The 16,751-nt window shown below is 36.1% G+C and overlaps 1 protein-coding gene across 1 annotated transcript in view; it reads left to right on the top strand.

The window, feature by feature from the left end:
• Positions 1–16,751, top strand: part of DOK6 (docking protein 6) — a 245,518-nt gene that overhangs the window by 115,244 nt on the left and 113,523 nt on the right. The window contains exon 3 of the mRNA XM_027651017.1: positions 3,858–3,972. Within this exon, the coding sequence (XP_027506818.1) occupies positions 3,858–3,972 (115 nt within the window). The remainder of the gene's footprint in view (positions 1–3,857; positions 3,973–16,751) is intronic.

Below are 16,751 nucleotides of genomic sequence, written 5' to 3' on the forward strand. Positions count from 1 at the left end.
AACAATGGTCTAAGTAGTTTCAAAGTGCTATTTTGTTGTTGTGAAGAACAGTCATTATAATACCACAGGGAGCAGATTTTGGTATAATATTCCTTCCTTAAAAAATAGAATTACCTAATGTACTATTCATAAAAAAGGAGGACTTTTTTATATAATTTTTCAATTTTATTAGTCTTTTAAAACCTCTTAAAGTCTGGAAAGAGATATTTTAAATTGTTTCAAAACAGTTCTGACTTTTTACTGGGGTTTTTTTGTCTTTTTGGTAGCTTTGATACTTTTCTCCATTTAAAAGAGTTTATTGAATTATGTGTTTTTAAAAAATGATAGATAAAATTTAAGACAGAGCTTTAAAAATCCCTGAGATAAAGCAGTCTGGTTGCCAAGGCAAAGTTAATTTTTTCCTTCATACAAAATAATCTAAACTCTCAGGTGTTAATTTTTTAATTTTAAGTGTTCAGCAAGTAGAAAAATGACTCATGCTCCACTGGCATTAAACCCAGAATTCAGAATTTGATTAACTTAATTCTCTCTAGAAATGGGAGGATAGACTTTCACAGTCTTGCCTCTATCTTTCTGCTCTGATTATGGAGGGAAGCATACAGTATTTTTTAAAAGATTAATATGGAAGCAAATATTCATCTCTATTTGATATTAAAAATTACATAACCAATAGAAATACTAAGGGACTTATTTGATAATATGGCTCCTCTTGTTGTTAGAGTCAACTTGTGTTCCTGAAATGTGAACTTCTGGGATTTCTTTCTGTCAACCTACTGACTTGCCCAACAGATAAAAATAAAACTGCTCCTTCAGCTTGTATATGGTTTGGTGTTCACAAGCCAGCAACATGCTCTTTCTGCAAAGGAAGATAACAGTATCCTGGGCTGCTTTAGGAGGAGTGTTGCCAGAAGGTTGAGGGATGTGATCCTGACCCACTACTCTACACTGGTGTGGCCACACCTGGAGTGCTGGGTCCAGTTGTGGGCTCCTAGTATCAAAGAAGCATGAACATACTGGAGAGAGTACAATGAAGGGTCAAAAAAAGGATGAGGGAACTGGGCTGAAGGTTCTCATCTATTAGGAAAGGCTGAGATAGCTGAAACTGTTTAGCCTGAATATGAGAAGGATCATTCATTATATATTTATTAATGAGAATATTCTCTACACTTGAAGGGTTTAGAGAAGACAGAGCCAGGATCTTTTCATTGATGCCCAGTGACAGGACCAGAGGCGGTGAGCATAAACTGAAATGCAGGAGGTTCCCTCTGAATATCAGGAAACACTGAACAAACACTGATACAGATTACCTGGGAAGGTTACTGAGTCTGACTCACCTTGGAGATACTCAAAAATCATCTGGTCCTAGGCAATTAGGTGGCCCTGCATGAGCAGAGTGGCTGGACCAAATGACCTGCAGAGATTCCTTTCAACCTCAGCCATTCTGTGAATCTGTGAAATGTGCTGCTTTCTCAGATATGATGGGGCTGAGTGCTAAAGCTTAGTTACTTTTTTTCTCTTTTTTTCCTGTCTGTTAGCTTGCCCAGTAAATTAGTTATTTTTTCTAAAATGTGTATAAATTCCCTATATCCTCAGAATATTATAACAACAATTATCATTTCTTTTGGTTCTTGTAAAACAAAGCATTTCAATGAGAAAGATATAATTTTTAAATTTTTTTTTCATCTGGCAGAAATATTTTGTCCACCCATGTTAAACCTTTAAAGCATCTGACAAGACAATAGATGTCTCACAGTATCTCATGGTCCATTTCAAACAGGTCCATTTTTGTGGAAAGTTATACACAAGAGGAATATGACTTCTGTGTGAAACTACGAATGGCTCCAAAAACCTTGACTTTAAGAAAGAGAGTAAAAGGGAGTTTGGAAGAGGCAATTCATATAACTTTGCCTGTCACATTGGAGTTATAAGAAGTTTTGTGCTGTCTAGGGAGGCAGTATGATTCCAGAGACAAAGGAAAATCAAAATGGATCCCCTGCAATGACACAGGCTTGGGATGGGCAGGCTGGGAACAGGCCTGTGGGTAGGGTCCTGGATCTTGTTGCCTCAGCTCTAGTAAAACTCCATGGGCAGTATGAACAGCACCATGGCCAGTCAATACAGGCAATGATTATCCCCCTCAGTTCAGCACACATTAGACAATATTTACAGAACTTCATCTGGTTTTGGCCCACCTGTTACAACAAAGATATTGACAAACTGAAGTTAGTTTTGCTGAAGGCTGTCAAGATAGACCCTAGAGCAATCTTCAGTTCTAATCTCAAGTTAATCGTCAACACATAAACTTTACATTTCATGCTTGTCTCAGTTTCTTTTGCTGGCTTCCTGATGCCTCTCACTGCTCATCTGCTATAAATATTATTTGAAATATCCTTGCCCAAACATGTTCCATTTCTTTTCTGCACCATATAAAATTTCTGTTGCCTTAAAAACATTTCTTCCAGCCTATGAAAAGGAATGCTAGACCTGTATACTGGGAGCATAAGAATTTCAAAGAAAAACAAAAAAACTCACACCTACTTTCAGTCCATTTTTTCCGTAGTCATAGATGGCCAAACTCATATGGATGACATTTTTTTAGAAATTAATTCTGCCTGAGGCAAATGTCCTGCCTGAATAAACCAACTATAAACAGATAAATTTTGCCCAGAGTTCCAAGAAACTGAGAAAAAGATTTTATAATATGAGGTGTTAAGCAGATTAATATCAGCTGTCCAACCAGCTCTGGTTTTAATAACGTATTTTTCTTCCATTTGTATTAATAGTAGTTATCTACTTGCATCAAAAGAAAATGGAAATAGACTGAATTTTTTATGCCGTAAATTTGCTGGAAGGGTATTTTTTTGTAGATAAGCTTTTCAGATATTTAGAAAATAAAATAAAACTTTGAGTTCTTTTGGGGGTGACTGTTACACTTTAAAGACAGATGAGAATCTATTCTTACAAATGTAGTGATACTATTTGACATATTAATTGAGTTACCGCACTTAACTAATAAAACACTGTCCTTCCTACATTAGGTTTTCTATTTGATGTAGTTTCTGAAACTGATCCAAGTCGTATGAATATAGAAATTGAAAAATAGATTGCCAAAAATCATAAGGCTGACTTGATGTTATTGTAAACAATGATTCCAAGTAGGACTTTATTAGAGAAATAGAGCATTCCCTTTTTAATACATTATATTTTATAGAAAGTTTTGCATCTTTAGATTCTACCTATTTATGTGTTTTTATCAATTAAAAAGCTTCTAAATATAAATAAGCTTAGGGGGTGTTGTGGTTTAGGAATGGTATTCCCCTGTTTAGTTCTCCCACCAAAACTTAAAACCACAGTGCCGTTCACTCATTCCCCCTTCCCTTCTGCCTTCCTGGTCTGGAAGGACAGAGTTGAGAATTGGAGGCACAAAAGATGCAAATCACTGGTTGAGATAAGAACAATTGACTGGAAACAGTGATGAGATAAGAAAACTAGCACTAACAGCAGCAATATTAATAAAAAAATGTGTAAGGTTAAGAAACAATTTACACAGAAAGCCCACGACAAATATGGATCAGCTCTTCCCCACCAGACTTTCTCTCCACTGGAAGGAACACCCTTCTCCTGGGAAGTGATCACTTCGAGTCCCTTACTCCCGACCCGGCAATGTAGTATGGAATAACATCTGGGCCTTAACCAGGACCCTCTCCCAACTTCTGTAAAAAATTAACCCTGACCTGGCAGAAACCAAAACAGGGGGAAAATAGTAAAATTTTGATAGTAAAAATGGAGCAGTTAAGGTTAATATTTTTATTTGTACTATTTATATACTGGTCTAAAATACTTTTCTTCATTTTAAGGTAACTGAGCTGCACAATATCAAAAACATAACCAGATTGCCTCGGGAGACAAAGAAGCATGCAGTGGCAATTATCTTTCATGATGAGACATCAAAGACATTTGCGTGTGAGTCAGGTAAGCAATTGGTACTGCATCTCTAGCTTGAAGAAATCAAGTTACATGTCAAAGTCTGACTCAGATGAATTAACTTATAATGCCAGATAGAAATCCTTAGCTTAAAAGAATTTGTGGTAAACAAAACTTTGCAGTTTGAGATCTGGGTGTTTTAGGGTTTGGTAGGGTTTCTTTTATTATATGTTGAGAGGTGTTGGGGTGTTACAGAACTCTTTCTTTCATTATTTATCTTTTACTGCATGCAGATGGCCTAAAGACTAGAGATTTTCAATTAAACTTGTAAAACTGAGTGAAAAACAAGATGTTATTAAGTCAAGATGTGAAACATTCTTTTTTTAAGAAGTTTTGCTATAGGCACTTACTAACCTCATAATTATCATACCATTGCAAATAAGAGGTAAATACCAGCTAAAACCTCAGGATATTGTAAAGCAGGGTGTCAAGCAATCTGTAGTTTGAGCGACTACATAGCATAATGAATGAGTTGAGAACAAAACTTGGGCTTTATGGTACTACATAATGGCAGGTAGTTACTTGCAAGACGCTGAACATTGCAGTATTAAAGTGCACTATTTTCTTGTTTGAAAGTACAATTGCAGACATCTGTGTACTAGGGTATATTTTAATGGGAAAAAAGGTTTTTAAAAATAATGGGAAATTTTTTAATGGTAAACTTTTTATTTTTTTAGTGGCATATTTGAAAGGCATTTAAAAAGTTTGTATATATAATACTATACGTATTTTTAAAATATATACATATGTAAAATTAAATATAGGGTGAAGGGCCTAGAGGGGAAGGCATATGAGGAGTGACTGAGGTCACTTGGCTCGTTCAGTCTGGAGAAGAGGAGACTGAGGGAAGACCTCTGCTGTATTCAAAATCCTCATGAGGGGAAGTGAAGGGGCAGGCACTGATCTCTTCTGTCTGGCAACCAGTGACAGGACCTGAGGGAACAGCATGAAGCTGTGTCAGGGGAGGTTTACACTGGATATCAGGAAAAGGTTCTTCACCTAGAAGGTGGTTAGGCACTGGAACAGGCTCCCAAGGGAAGTGGTCACAGCACCAAGCCTGTCAGAGTTCAAGAAGAGTTTGGACAACCCTCTAAGGCAGATGGTGTGACTCTAGGAGATGGTCCTGTGCAGGGCCAGGAGTTAGACTTCAGTGATTCTTGTGAGTCCCTTCCAACTCTGCATGTTCTGTGATTCTATATTAATACTATCATATAAACATTGCATCATGTACAGTCTAAATAATAAATTAAATATAGTGAAACAAAGTTTGAGAAATGTAGAGGAAGTTAAAAGTGTGTAAGGTCATTAATTATGTGGATTTTGAATCAAATATTACTAATGTTGATATATATATCCCATCATGAAAGATGGATTGACAGTTCTGTTTGTTAGTAAAGTTTAAAAACATACACATATAAAATCTCTGTTTCTCTACAATGAGTTTAACAGATCATTAGATAAGTATCCACATTAAAGATTTTGATTTCTATTGTGTAGAGTTAATAGTTATTCTATAATATGATTAATAATTGAATAAAAACATTTTAATACATTCCAACAGCACTGAAATCAGTTCTATGGAAACTTTTCCATCTGCCTACATATACATTCCCCTTGTTTTCTAATTAAAAGATCTTGTTTCTTCCCTATAATTACTATGGTTCAGATATGTTTGAAAAGAGTAACAGTGGATCATAACTTCAGACTTCTTTCACCAAAGAAGGGGGAAACCTAAGGAAGTTCAGCGTATCTGGGCCACTTATCCCTTTCTTCTGTAACAAAAGTGATGCAACTCCTTAACCTTGAACCCAGTTGTATATACAAGTCACATGTACCTTAGGGTGCTAACAGGATGCCAGTATGAGATGCCTTACCTTAAGGGTATGCTCTATGCGAAGGTGTGTTTTGAGTGGACAGAGGCTTGGGTGAAGTGGCAGACCACTGGAGAGCTTTTGGGCAGCAATCAAATTTCAGACCAAGACCAGTGATATAGTAGTAGGTGCCTGCTCTAGACCTTCTCATCAACAAGAGAAGGCAGATGAAGCGTTCTTAAGAGAGGTGGAAAAAGCCTCAGTCCCAGACATTGGTATTCTTGAGTGACTTTAACCACAACGGTAACTACTGGAAGGCCAATAAGGCTGAACACAAGCAATCCAGATTTCTGGAACAGATTGAAGACAATTTGTTGATACACATGGTCAATAGTATGATGAGGGGAGATGTTTGTTCAGGGAGATGCTTGTCAGGACCCTTTGTCCTTGAGGGACAAAGAAGCCCTTAGCCTCTTCCATAGCCCAAAAATTAGTAGAACACAGAATGGATAAAGACACTATAAAGTAGACAGAAAATAGGTTCGTCTTAAAAAGCCAAACTTGCAGTCAGTAGATGGTGGATCCCTCAGGGATCAGTGCTGGGACCAATACTATTCCATATCTTCATTGACAACCTGGATGATGAGATGGAGATTACTCTCAGCAAATTTGCAAGTTACGCCAGATTGAGGTGACCCAAATTGGGAAGGGAGGGCTGCTGTCAGAGGGACCTGGACAGGCTGGAGAAGTGGGCTGACAGAAATGTTATGAATTTCAGCAAGAACAAATGAAAGCTCTTGCCCCTGGGTTGTGGTAATTCCAGCCATAAGGCACTTTTGGGGTCTACTGTCTGGAAAGCAGCTCTGCAGAAAAGCTCTGGGGTCCTGGTAGACAGCATAGCCTGAACAGCATTAGAGAAGGTCTTGACAGCAGGTACAGGGAAGTGATCTTTCCCTTCTGTTCAGCACCTGTAAGACCACAACTGGACTACTATGTCCAAGTTTTGTGCCCTTAGCACAAGAATATTGACATACAGGAGTGAATCCAGTTAGGGCCACCAAGAGTCAGAGTCAGGAGTACCTGATGTATGAAAAGAGACTGAGAGCTGGGCCTTTTCATCCTGAGAAGAAACAACTTCAGAGGATCTTACTGCTCCCTACAGCTCCCTGATGTGACAATACAGAGAAGATGAAGCTATAAAAGTGTCAGATACTTTGCCGTTTCTGAAAGACTACAAATCTTAGCTGTGGGTATGGTGGAGTTTCAATCAGTTTGCCTTTCTCCATGCCTTCAGTTTATCTAAACAGTATAAACCGCATCATAACTATCAGATGAGAGAGATACAGTGTTTTGTTTCATTAATGTATGACTCTCTTGAGGTCCAAATCTTTTGTGTGTTCTGAACTAGGAGAATATGGTCTAAAACAAATTTCTTTGCCAAGTCACTTCCACAGTGAATTCTGTCTTCTTAAAAGGAACTGTTACCATTTTCACTGATGCTGAAATGTGTCAAGTACTTCACTGTCTTTTATGAAGCTTATCAAAGTTTAACGAATATTTAGAGAACTGCTTATTATTTAAAACAATGGTTTTTTTCTTCGCATGTTTAGTGGCAGTCATTCATATGGGAAAATGAGTAGACTTTTAACAGCCTCATGATTTATAGTGGTGTACACACAATGGGGTTTGTTTTGACAAATCAGGCCGCTTCTTTCGTTAACACAGTAAAGGCTTCACTCTATTAATACCTCTTCTTTCACATGGTTTCAATGGCAAGGGAACATTCAAGTGGTTTTGACTCAAGTCAAAAATCTTCTAGAATCATAACTGGTTTACCTTGAATATTTTATGACCCTGAAGTTTCATAATGTGAACATTTTTCCACCATGAAGTCTTTGAATATACAGAAGCAGATACCATTGTTTCCTATTATCTTGACTTCCAGAGACAGATGGAACGACAGTGGCACTGAACCCTTGCAAAATGTTTGCTGAGCATAGAGTCAATAATTCCTTGGAGATGAGGAGAAAGTATTACTCAAATCTGAGTTGATTTTATATGGGAACTGAACAATGTGACGTAGGGCTTTTGTCAGCATTGTACCAGGAGATGATTTAAAATAACAGTATCATTTTGGTTTTGATAGTATGAGCTGATATCTTTCTCTCTGTGCAGTCTTAAAATCTGAGAAGCAGCACATTTTTCTGGCACATAGCTTTCTTAATTGTGGAATTAAGCACAATAAAATACTATTCTGTTTTAAAATAGGTCTCTAAAGTTGCAGAACACTTTGGTTCTCCCCAGAAAGCCTGAGAGCTGCGATACCAGCCCACTGGGTGTGCTGGCTCGGAGCCTGTGTTTTTTTCCTGAGCTCCTGCAGCTTTTAGTCCCTCAGCTTGCTTATTGTCTTCAAGGCAGCTACTGGCAAGTCTGAGCCCTGGGTGGGCTGTAGTCTCTATATTTCCATTAGGATTTCAGCAAATTAGTCATCTGAGGTGCATCTAATTGTTGGTAATCTTCATTTGCTAAAGAAAACATTCTACAGAAAAACAAATAAAAATCCTCCATATGCTTTTGTTATCATCTAGCTGTTCCCATCCCTACCACCAGTGCTTCTGACATCTACAACAGCTGTAGAAATCTGTTCAATTCTGAAGCCCTCTTGAAATATTTTGAAGAACAAACCAGTCACCAATATTACAGTTCCCTGAACAAAAGCATGGGTCAACAAGTCTTTAGAGAAGAATTATCCCCCTTCAGGAAGAATAGGAAGCTTCTTGCTGTCACTTGATCTATTTCTGGCATCTGCTCTAGCAGCAGAACCTTGTGACTTTGGTGATTAGCAAGAAACATTTTTAAATTCTCTGTTACCATGAGGATTGTTTCAGTGGAAATAAACTAATGAGAAGTCATGGCTGATTAACTAACATGAAAAATAGTCTATAACTCAGTGAACTTCAGGCAGACTCTAAAGAGTGGGAATTCTTCTTCAGACCTTGAGAAACTACTGCTACCTGAGCAAGGAACATGGTACAGGTCTCAATGGTCTCAATTTCAGCCTCCCTGAAAATCATGTGAAAGTTATTGACATTAAGGGAATTTTTACAAATTTATTTTTATCAAGAATCATGAAATTATGAGTTGCTTCAAAAATAGGGAAGTGCAAAACTTTCAGGTTGCTAACACATTGTATCTTGAGACAGAATTAAATGTTGCCAAACATATAAGTAGATTAAGGGGAGAGGCAGATTACTGTGAAGAAAATTGAAATAGTTTTGAGGAATTTAGCATACTTACTCCAGCAAAATAACAGTTTAAAGATGTTACTGTTGTCTTTTAAATACATAAAGGAGTTAAAAAGTGGAAAGGTTTTAATATATAAAGTGACCTTATCACAAGAAAAAATACAGAATATATACCCAGTATCATTCTGTGTTGCTGTGGCCATTCAAATAGCAGAAATAACATAGACTGAAAATTTAGAGTAAAATTTCTAGGAGTTAAAAGAGTAGGCTTCCACACAGCCTCAAACAAATCCATCTCTTTTCCCATATGGTTTATTTTCTGCACTCTGAAGTGTATTATCAAGCAAATAGAGAAGTTCTTTTAGCTCTGGGTTCCAGCTACTGGGTTTGAGGTACTGTCTTTCCCGGATAACTTTGTTAAAAAATTGTTGGGATGGGTTTTGTTTGGTTGGTTGTGTTTTTTGTGGGTTTTTTTTGTTATTGTTGTTGGGGGCTTTTTAAGGTAAGTGTACTGTCATATTTTGTATAGTTTATAGCCATACTCAGATGCATGTATCTGTTAAGAAGCAATTCTTCCTGTAAGCCTGATATCTGTAGTGTGGCTGTAAGACAAGTGTCTAGACTGAGACAGGTGTTCTGAAATGGCCTTTAAACTCTCAAAAAACTTGTAGATATGATGCAGTGAGCAATGGTGGCTTTGCAGGACCAGCAGTAAAATTAAATTGGTGGACATGAGTACTGATTAAAGGTAGAAGTTTATGATGCTATTATGGAATTCAGTAGCATGATGAGGATTGTGCCTGAATAATAGCTAGCTTTCAAGGAGTGATGCTTCTGGGTTGCACTAGTCAAGGGAGCTTGATTTTCCCTTTGTCAGCAAAATATTAAGTGATACAAATCCCCGATTATTTTATGATTAGTGGACCCACCAGCATAGGTTTGTGTAAAATCTATTTTGATTTCTAAATGACAGAATGTGAGGAAAATTGATGAACTTGTAAACCTATTGATAAAAAAAACAGGGAGGTTGAAAATAGTATGAAGACAGAGATAAGAGAGAAAACAGATTAGGACTGAAAGGTGATTTCAGTGATTTGAGTATAGAATGAGTTGTAACATGAGGGGAAAATCACAGAGAAATCTTAAAACTGCAACTGTTAAACAAATGCAGATATTCCCCAAGATACTGATATTTTTCTGTCTTCTCTTCAGTACAATGCCCCACTCTGTATAGAAGTAGATAAATTGAAGGGCTTTCTTTCTTTCCAGGCATGCATGAACTACAGTTCTAGAGTCATTACAGCCAACAAACATCTTCATTATTCTTAAAAGGCTATTCTTTGGCATTCCCTTAAAATTTTCCCTATTCAAGTCCTGGGGAAAATAAAATTGGATTATTGCAAAGTGTTTATCAGCTACTCTATTTGAAAATTCTGATTTAGGGATTTATCCATTCTTGTGGTTGTTTTGGCTCAATCCACCATTTTTATTTCTTGAATGTCTTTCTGCTGTGATGGTTGCCTTGATAAAACTCTTTTATACATCAATAACATAAACAGTCTTTTTCTTCTGTATTCTTATACTTTCAGCTTTTTCTGAGTACAGTCAAACTGAGATAAGTCTTGTTATAACTCTGCAAAAAAAGTTTTACTTCGTTGAAGTTGAAAGATTGTTTGTGTTAAAGTGACAATGTGTTCAGCAATGTGAGGGTTTTTTTAGTTTTGTACATATTTTTTTCTTTTTAGATCTCTTTTCACCATTTGTTGGTGTTGCTGTGTTTTCTTTAAAAAAGTAAAATTACATTGCTGCTATCATTTGAAAAGGCACAAATTCAGTTCATTTTTGTACTGAAAAAGCTACTGGGCAAATTACTACTGGTTATGGGCTGGGCTTTTTCTCCTTGATAGTTTTCACAAGCAAAAACGATATGTGCTGAAAGAATTTGACAGATGTCAGTGGAATATTAGATGTAATTCATATTACTCTGTCCTTTGACAGTTAAGAAGCCTGGAGGTTTTGGATTAAGATTACTGTGAAGCATTAAGTCTTTGAGATGAAGCATCAATGATCATACCTGTAGTTATTACTAACAATACAAATGGCTACATGAGCTTTTAAAAAAAAATTAAAGTTCCCGTTTTTGCTGTTAGTTTTGTGAGTTTGAAGCTCAAGAACCATAGAGGTGGTGGAAGTGAAGAACAGTTTCCCAAAAAATGTTTGGGTACTGGAAAGAAGAATACAAAGTTCACCTTTTGGATGAAGCAAAATAGTTGAAACTATTCCAAAACATGGTATATTTCTTTGCTAAGGTGTCAGGGATTGTTCTAATAAAGTTTATGATCATGGCTTTTCTGCTTTCAGATTTTGTTTATATATATATATATATATATATATATATATATATTTAATGAAGGAACCTACCCTCTCTGTAAAACATATGGCTCACTGGAGATCAGATACATGTTCTCACTTCCACACATGCCACAATGTTTGAGATCCAAAAAAGACTGAAAAGAAAGGCATTGAATGAAGTTAAATATGTTGCTCTGGATTCTTACATTCTCCCTTTTTTATCATAATATTTGAAACACTATCCACTTTCAGGGCAAAGTTCAGTCTGAGTCATGGTAATAAACGTTAAAGTCTAAGATTAATATTTAGAATGTATATTCTTTTGTTCTGGAGAAGTAGTTCCCTTTTCATTAATAATGAGTTTTAGTTTCTAATTTTTTTCATTTTGCCTATAAGTATGCATCTCTGTTCTAACATTTATGAATTAGAAGTATTGGATTTTTCCTCTCACTTCTCATAGCTGGTTGCCTGTTGCTCCTCATTTTTCTTAGTTACCTGTTTGAAATACATTGTTAAAATTTTCTGACACATATTAGTAATAAGTATTACTGGCAAATGGAATGAATACAGAAAATTATACTCCATCTTCATACCCATTGATGTAATAGGTTCTGTGCTATTGCTTTCCATCCTTTCCAGCCAATTCTAGGTTATTAATTGACTGCAGACTTAGTTCTAAAATTAATTAGGATTTTAAAAAATATTTTGGGAAGACAAACTCTTTTTTTTTTTTTTTTTACTAGAATAGCCATATGCTAAATTTGAAAACAGTAGATACACAAAATGGTCACCATCCTTTTAGCACTTCTTCCAGGCAGTTTCCTGAGCTGGGAATGCTGCTGCATTCTCAATTTGTAGGGCAAATGTGGGACAACAAGGAAATAAAGTTAAATTCCAGACAAGCATACACAGGTGCTGTGACAAAATAAGTAGGCAATCTGTAACATTTCTAAATGCAGAAATTGGGAAAGGTAAACTTGCTCAGAGACTGCAATATGGGAAACTCTAAATTTAAGCCATGGAAAGTCAAAAAGTTGAAAGCTGATATTTGTTTTCCTTCCCTAAATTTTTCTTATGTAGTTGTGTATATTGCAGGGGTTATAGGGATTCAGTTGCCTTTGCTGTTTACATGCTGTAAACTTGTCTGGAGACTCTTTAACATAGTGGATCTAGATAGGTACTCTCCATGATATTTGAAAAGTCGTGTCAGCCAGGTGAAGTCCCAGGTGACTGTAAAAAAAAAAAAAAGGAAACATTGTACTCATCTTTAGAAAAGGTAGAAAGGAAGACCCTGAGAACTACTGACCTGTCAGCCTAGATGATCTTTAAGGTCCCTTCCAACACAAGCTATACTGTGATTCTAGGTAGAGAAGTTCAGTATTATTCTTTCTTTCTGGAAAACTGTATTGAAGTGTAGACACTGTAGGTGCTTTCCTTGAAGAAATTGAAATTTGTACAAAATATAAACTGCTCCCATAGGAACAAAAGTCAAATAAGATAGCTAAGATAATAGTGAATCATCCATTTTGGAGTGTATGTAGAACTCCTCAAGAGTAAAGAAGTTGAAAAAAATCTTCCTGCCTGCAGAAACTGAGCAACTTCAGAAGAAAAAGAGAAGAGAGCAAGGAGATTTCAGCTTCATCTGATAGACGGTGCGAGTTTAGCACTATCTTGAATATTGAATTTAGAGAGACTAGGAGAATATGAATCTCAAAGCCTCTGCCCAGAAGTTCAGCATACAGTTACCTTTCCCAGTAAGCACAGAGTGGAGGTAGTTTAGTAAAGGTGAAATCTAGGATTTCAGGTGTATGGAGTTATGGAATTGTTTGTTTGATTTCAACAGAAAGGTTCTTAATTGCTCATTTGTTTGTTTGAGTTTTGGTGTTGTGGGTGTTTTCTTTGTAAGCTGTTAAAAATATGATGAACCTTGTAGTAATCTGCAAGTTCTATGTTTTATGCTAGAACAAAGTATGTATTAGTGTGATGGCACAAGCAGGCTAATAACATGGTCTAACGTTTGGCTACAAAAAATAAAAAAAAAGTTTTTCTTATCCTCTGGCTGTTTACCTTAAACCGAACTATATAAAATAATACGTTGTGCATCTCTATACAACAAGATTTCTTTCTGATCTCATTTTGACCTTCTCAGTGGTTGTGATAAAAGTACTGTGCCATAAATATCTTCTGGTCCTGTGAAATAAAAATAGAGAGATACTGTGTTATCCTTTATATAGCTCATGCCATAAATTGATTAAATTAAGTTAAAATAATTTTTAATCATATTATAAGTGTGAAAGTCCAAATCTACTCCTTATTTTAATAAATAAATAAATAAAAAGGAGTAAACATGTTTTATTGGAACGCAAGGCAATAAGGCGCTACCTATTTTATCTGCTTTCATGCTCTCTACACCTTCTTTTTAAAAATATTGGCCTGCTCTACACTTCCAAAAGGCATTCACATGCAGTAATAAAGGTATTACTGAAAAACGTCAGAGAATCTTTATGAGTTTTATACATAAAATTTTCTCATATTTTTAGTTGTTATGAGCAGTTTGCAGAAGAGGGACAGGAAATGCAACTTCATTAACTGGATGAAAGATGAATATGTCAAAGTCTGGAAAGAAATCTCAGATGGAGGACTTTTCTCCATATTAAATATTTACTATAGATATATGTATGAATATAGAATCTACTTTCTCTAAAATATCCATGTGTGAGATTGTAATATAGATTTGCAATTGCTCTATTACTGATGAGAAGCATGAAATATTTTAAAAAGTAAATGCAAAACAGAGAAATGTTTCTCTTGCTTCCTCTTCATCCACTTATTTCAGATCTTGCTAGATTCTTCTATTCCTTAGCCATACCTTGACATTCATCACAGATATTGCACATAAGAAAGTTGTCTTTCCATACTACTTGAGAATAGATGAACTATTTTCTGAAGCAAGAGTACATCCATGCCTTCTTCCTCTTGAAAAAAACCCTGCTGATTCAAATTGCTGCATATTTTGTATGGTGCAGAAACCAAACCCTTTCCAGGCTTTTTTTTTAATGCATTCTTACATGTAGGAGTCATGCTACAAAACAACACATTGTGCCTGAAAAGAGTAACATTTACAAGCAAATTTAATATTTCCATTTTAAAATTACTTTTTAAACATCCATGTTCCTAAACACTCTGGTGTTTGTAGAACAGATCAGGATAAGTATTTTTCATTGTATACTAAGCAAAGTAATTTCTTTTTTTTCTCTCCACAAGGTAAGAGGTTTTGGGATTTTCTAAAAGACTTTCTGCCATTGTCATTGCACTTAAGGTTGGTTTTTCCACATGGTGTTTAGGTTCTTTGGCATCTTACCTTGATTTTATGATGAAGGTCATAGAAGCGAACCCTTAATAACCACCACATTTGAAATGATGTTTTGGTTGGCTTTTAGGCCATTATAACCAATCAAATTTAATTATCAAAAAGTACAGAACAATGTTTGGTAAGTCTTGGGAAACCTCTCTGTCCTAAGGAAGTATAAGCTATACCTATTTGTAGGTGTGTATGTATATTATTGTATATATGTAGATCAGTCCTAGAATCATAGAATTATTAAGGCTGGAAAAGACCTCTAAGATCATCGAGTCCAGTGATTAACCCAGAACCACTGTATTCACCACTTACCATATTCTTAAATGCCACATCCACATTTCTTTTGAACACTTCCAGGCAGGGTGATTCCAGCACTTCCTTGGGCAGCCTATTCCAGTGCCTGACCACAGTTTCAGTGGTGAAAATTTCTTCACCAGTGAAGACATTTTTCATAATATCTAACCTAAACCTGGTACCATTTCCTAGTAGGTTGTGTCTATTCTGTTTAGGTTTTTTTGAACATAATTAAAAGAAACTAAAGTATATCAGAAGTACTAAGATTGAAAAGAAAATGGCATAGCAGTATGTTGTTAAAACTAGAACAAAAGCCTGTCTTTTCCTTCTTGGTCAGTCTGCCCCAAGCATTATGCATGTGGTAGTCTTTAACTGAGTATTTTGTTATAAGGGCCTCTGCTGTGGTAGGTACTTTGAAAGAGAGGTGAATGAGACTTGGTGTTTTAAGTAGTTTTTTGTAAACCCAGGAGAAACGGATTCAATTTCTTTCCTAGGATGATACTTTCTAGCACCCAGCACTACAAAAGGTAATAGTGGCTATTTGTATGTTTTCAAATCTGTTACTCCCTGTGTTCTAAAGATTACAATTTAAAAATAGATTTTTAAAATGTTCTTGTAGGAAGGAAATTCAAACAAGATGTTTTTCCTTCAAAATTGAGGCAAGACTCCAGAGACTGATTATTGTAGTGTAGTTATTCTTCCCATCTTTTAGGCTTCTGACCCCCATCAGCATGATACAACTGCACTTGATGCTGAAGTCATGGATTCTTCAGCAGCCTGCCAGGCAGGCAGGCAGTGAGATGGGTTGATTTCTGACAGTGCATTTAGGTCTTGATACATCTACATTTAGTCAGAAAAGTCCCAGTCAGCTCTAGGAATAGCAAATTTTGGAGCAAATCATCACTGCCTTGAGATTTATCCCTTAAAACTGTGCAGAAAAGTTAGCACCATGTTAAGGCACATCATCTGCAAAGGGTTTCATTGTTTGACGGGCACAGTCAATAAAGAATTATTTTTTTGGTTATGTCTTCATGCCTAGATACAACCAGTCTTGGCTGCAAGCCACTTCTAGTCTGCAAATAGTCCAGCTTTATGTTAGGAAAGCATCACATCTCTGCAAATTACCCATGCTTCTCATCTGGTTTGCAGTAGAGTCAATATAGAAACACAGTCACCTGCTCTTACCAAGAAGCATGATACACCTGCAGGGAGGCAAGGCAGGTTCAATGACAATATTCAGACTTTATTGTTAGGTAAAAGAAATCTGTGCTATCTCTGGTTCCAACATTCATATCTAGAACATGGAGAACATGTAGTTATGTTGTAGTGAGTTGACCTTGACTGGCTGAGAGGTCTCCACTAAGCTTCTTTCTCACTTCTCCTACTCAGAAGGACAGGGACGTACAAAAGTTCATAAATCAAGATAAGGACAGGGACAATGTTCATGAAGTAACAAAACAAGCAAAACAGACTTGACTTGGGCTACCTAGTAACAGAGTAGGATAGTGAGAAGCAAATATTTTCTTTTTCTTTTTCTTTCTTTCTTTCTTTCTTTCTTTCTTTCTTTCTTTCTTTCTTTCTTTCTTTCTTTCTTTCTTTCTTTCTTTCTTTCTTTCTTTCTTTCTTTCTTTCTTTCTTTCTTTCTTTCTTTCTTTCTTTCTTTCTTTCTTTCTTTCTTTCTTTCTTTCTTTCTTTCTTTCTTTC

Source organism: Corapipo altera, unplaced genomic scaffold, assembly GCF_003945725.1.
Source record: "Corapipo altera isolate COAL_440 unplaced genomic scaffold, ASM394572v1 24, whole genome shotgun sequence".
In the NCBI taxonomy this organism is placed as follows: Eukaryota; Metazoa; Chordata; class Aves; order Passeriformes; family Pipridae; genus Corapipo; species Corapipo altera.